Raw genomic sequence first — 4,796 nt, forward strand, 5'->3', positions numbered from 1 at the left:
ACCTCAGGGTGCTGAGGCTGTAGCTTTAACCACTGCGCCACTCTAGAAATCTAAATGTAACAAAAGTGAGCCAAGTATAGGACAATCAAGCCACTGTGACATCACTGACGAGGTTGGCTCTTATTGGTGGAATGAGGCATTATGATGTCATAATACCAGCTCTGGTTATCAGAGGCTGAAACTCTTCACACTATTTATTCAATTTTCTATACTGTTCTCCCAGGGGAACTCAGAATGGTTTACATGAATTTCTTCAGATACTTCAAGCATTGTTCCCTGTCTGTCCCGGTGGGCTCACAATCTATCTAATGTAACCAGAGCAATGGGGGGATTAAGTGACTTGCCCAGGGTCACAAGGCGCAGCATGGGTTTAAACTACTGAATCTAGACCATAACGTGTATGCAAGCTCATACCATACATCGGTCAGCTCAGGCATCCAGACAGACATTTGGACCACAGCTTTTTCTGTCTTCAGTTAACACTGCCTGGAAAGCAGGTGGCCTCTTAACTTTGCATGCCGGCAATCTGGCAGTGAAACGCAATCACCTAAATCCATATTCAACGTCTTGCTGCTTTTTAAACAAATAACTTCTTTTTAGGTGTCCCCCCCTCCCGCCAATATAAAACAGCTCACACAACATTGGCAAGCCAGCAAATATTTATTCAAAATAAAAGCTTCTGAATTTCCCCACCCCCAAGAGCATTAGAGATTTCTCCGTGTAGCCTGTGGAGTTACAGGCCACGGCTCCCGTTTTCTCTCCACACAAAGGTTTTATTAGGTTCCTGTATATCCCACCTTACAGTTTGAGAGTAACTGGAAGAGTCGCCTTGATCAAGAACTAGCAAGAGATCAAACTTAATTCCTGCTTTCCACGCAGCATATCTGATGCATTCTCTTCTTATCCCTACTTAAGGGGGAACAAAACTGATGAGGCATGGTGGCCCATCTGGGTCTCAGCTCATCCCCTTCCACTGAGCACAAAATGTCAAGTGCGAGTCTTATGCATTACAGGTCTTCTCTGCCTGATCCTGCTTCTTAGGACTAACATCCCATCCCATAAGACTTAATGCTCAACATCCGATAGTGAATTCAGTTGTATGCTAGGCGATTGGCTTGCTCACAGTTCGAGTGTAACCTTTTAGCTCTCTTTAAAATTGCCATCCGTTAAGACTTTTTTAGTGCTTCTCTGAATGCCCCCATTGGTCTAGCATGCTTGCCACCTTTGCTCCCTCCTCTTCCTCCACCCTGTTTCCTTTTTTTCTGGCCCTGCGATTCCTCTTTCAGTGCCTGAAGCCACAATGCGTCAAAGCAACCTGGAGCCTGGTAGCCAGGTTCTTGGGCATTTAAAGGGTCTTTGCTCAGCAAGACACATATGGCAGGAATATTTCGCTTTACAGACAAGGGCTCCAGACCGACCTCTGGCACAATGGGCTCCCACATCTCCTCGATCTGTCGAAACACCACCTTCGTGATCTGATGGAGTCCTTTCACCTTTCGTTTCATGATCTCCACGCACGTGATGGCTTTGCTGACCGCTTTGCCCGAGCCACTGAAGAGGATCTGTCTGACCAAGTCGGATTCCATTTTACCAATGGCATACCCCATCAGGTTTCTGATCTTGCTGCCATCCTTCACCTTCATGTCCGTGATATCTTGAGGTAGGTTGGTGAAGGGGGACGGAAAAGGTTTCTCCACAACTTTTGTCTTCTTGTAATTTTCCATGGCGCTGTAAAAGGGAGAAGGCATTTACTACAATGAATGTTAGTCATATCAACTGAGTTGACATAACGTATCACATAAAAAAGTACAAATCAAGATTCTTCTTGCTAGAAGACTGAATGGAGGTAGGGAAAGGCAAAGCCCCCTTCTCACCTCTTGTTCTGTCTCTCTTTCTGTTCCTTGATTTCCTCTCTTTACTTGCCTGGTCACGTACGGAGTACCACTGGCTGCAGGATTTGTTTATCCTACCCTGAGATAATATTTGAGCACCTTTCTGACTTCATGTGCAACTTTCTTTAAAATCAGTCCCTTAGTCTCTTAGGAAGAGGAGGACACAGCGGATGCTGCAGATGGGCCATTTGGCCTTTATCTGCCATCATGTTTCTATGTTTCTACGACCCTAAAGCTCTATGACCTCACAATGCAGGTGTAAAAAGCCTTAGCCTATAGGAAGAGGGGATGCAAATGTTAAGAGCCTTAGCCAATAGGGAGAAGAGGAGATAGTGGATGCTCTGGATAGGCATTTGGCCTTTATCTGTCGTCATGTTTCTATAACCATAAAGCTCTATGACCTCACAATGTAGGTGTAAAGAGCCTTAGCCTATAGGAAGAGGAGATGCAAATGTTAAGAGCCTTAGCCAATAGGGAGAGGAGGAGATAGTGGATGCTCTGGATGGGCCATTTGGCCTTTATCTGCCATCATGTTTCTATAAAGCTCTATGACCTCACAATGCAGGTGTGAAGAGCCTTAGCCTATAGGAAGAGGAGATGCAAATGTTAAGAGCCTTAGCCAATAGGGAGAGGAGGAGATAGTGGATGCTCTGGATAGGCATTTGGCCTTTATCTGTCGTCATGTTTCTATAACCATAAAGCTCTATGACCTCACAATGCAGGTGTAAAGAGCCTTAGCCTATAGGAAGAGGAGATGCAAATGTTAAGAGCCTTAGCCAATAGGGAGAAGAGGAGATAGTGGATGCTGCAGATGGGCAGACTGGATGGGCCATTTGACCTTTATCTGACATCATGTTTCTATGTTTCTAAGACCCTAAAGCTCTATGACCTCACAATGCAGGTGTAAAGAGAATAAGCCTATAGTCAGAGGAGATGCAAATGTTAAGGGCCTTAGCCAATAGGTAGAGGAGGAGATAGTGGATGCTGCAGATGGCCAGACTTACCTGCCCACATAGAAAAACTAACTGCTTGGAAAAATTCTCATCCCCAGCACCCTACTACATGGCCAAACAAGTAGAATTTCAGCCAGTGAAATAGTGTTGTATGATGAACCTTCAGTCTTACTCTCCCCTCAATTTAACATGCTTTTAAACATTAAATGAAAGGTGTGGTTCATGCAGATCTATCAGACACACAATAACAAGAGCAATTTCTAAAAGCAAGTAATCTAGGTAAAAACTGCCCATCCTTCTTGCAGGTAAGACTATGCTGACTTTTCTTTGAGTTTAGATGGCTTTCAAAAGATCTATTGCTTTGTTTTAGTGCACAGCCCCAGCTACTGCCCTAAACAGTTGGCCCATCTCTGCTCATAGCACCTGAAGCTACCAAAAGGCGGGCAAGGGGCGTAGTATAGAAAATCCACCTGCTGGCTACTAACCCCCCTCCAAAGAAGGGCTCATGCATTCAGCTCCCTCACATTTCCATTACCCAGCAGGCCAGTGTGAGATTTTGCAGGAGTTGCAGACGATAAAGCAAAACTGATGCCCCCACCCTTCCTCCTCTTCCTAGTTTTCTAGTTTGCATTTTGCAAAAGGCCCAGCCTTACACTTCCAAACACCTGCTTTTCTTTTTCTTTGCTCCTGATTTTAAACCAATTAAAGCCATGCATAAAACGAAGATGCAGCTTGCCTTACTTTTTTTTAGATGCCTAGAGCCAGCAACCCTCAAAAGCAGTTTATCCTGCCCAGAAGAGCCGCTTATTCTAACATCTTGCTCTCTGGACCCCACACTCCAGCTTTGCAAGCTTCGCGTTAAGGAAAAGGGGCGGCTCGCTGCTAGAGTGAGGCTTGGAACGCGCTGAAAGATGCTGTTATGGGAGCACCAGAATGAGGCTTGGGTTACACCCCCCAAAAAAACTATTGGGAGCACCAGAATGAGGCTTAGATCCAACTGAAAAATGCTATTAGGAGCACCACAATGAGGCTTGAGTAACACCAAACGAAGCTATTGGGAGCACCACAATGAGGCTTGAGTAACACCAAAAGAAGCTATTGGGAGCACCACAATGAGGCTTGGACGGTACCAAAAGAAGCTGCCCAGAAGAGCCGCTTATTCTAACATCTTGCTCTCTGGACCCCACACTCCAGCTTTGCAAGCTTCGCGTTAAGGAAAAGGGGCGGCTCGCTGCTAGAGTGAGGCTTGGAACGCGCTGAAAGATGCTGTTATGGGAGCGCCAGAACGAGGCTTGGATTACACAGACAGAAACTATTGGGAGCACCACAATGAGGCTTAGAAATACACCGAGAAAGGCTATTGAGTGCTAGAATTAGGGGTTGGAACGCACAGAAAGGCAGCCAGAAAAATCGACCGAGGTTTGGAATCCTCATTGATTGAATTGTAAATACAGCCCCCCCCCCCACACACACACACATATTAATTCATAATGGTAACCTTAAAATTAAAAGAAACTACAAAGCACACTATACACAGAGAAAATGTTAATTATCATTTATATTTGGGGGGTTTCAAAGATGTCAAGGCAAATGACTTTAAAATATGCAATGTCACCTCAGTAACTGTAGAAAAATAGATAAATATAGTGCAAAATATAGACAGCAGATATAAATTCTCAAAACTGACACGTTTTGATCACTAAATTAAAAATAAAATCATTTTTCCTACCTTTGCTGTCTGGTGATTTCATGAATCTCTGGTTGTGTTTCCTTCTGACTGTGTATCCTTTCTTTCTTTCTGCACTCAGACCCAACAATTGTCCCTTTCTATTCCCTCCCGCCTTCCTTCCTATATCCTTAGTGTCCCCAGTGCCTCCTTCCCATGTCCATAGTGCCCCCGTGCCTCCTTCCCATGTCCATAGTGCCCCCAGTGCCTGTCCTGTGTCCCTAG

General features: G+C 44.9%; 1 protein-coding gene across 1 annotated transcript; it reads right to left on the reverse strand.

The window, feature by feature from the left end:
• Positions 1–641: 641 nt before the first annotated feature.
• Positions 642–3,766, reverse strand: RPP25L (ribonuclease P/MRP subunit p25 like). Its single transcript, XM_033935606.1, has 2 exons — positions 3,587–3,766; positions 642–1,728 (listed from the first exon to the last, which is right to left on the reverse strand). Exon 2 carries the CDS (start codon positions 1,722–1,724, stop codon positions 1,167–1,169), a length of 558 nt encoding a protein of 185 aa, XP_033791497.1. The 5' UTR covers positions 1,725–1,728; positions 3,587–3,766; the 3' UTR covers positions 642–1,166.
• Positions 3,767–4,796: the final 1,030 nt, after the last annotated feature.

This window comes from Geotrypetes seraphini, chromosome 1 (assembly GCF_902459505.1).
Source record: "Geotrypetes seraphini chromosome 1, aGeoSer1.1, whole genome shotgun sequence".
NCBI lineage: Eukaryota > Metazoa > Chordata > Amphibia > Gymnophiona > Dermophiidae > Geotrypetes > Geotrypetes seraphini.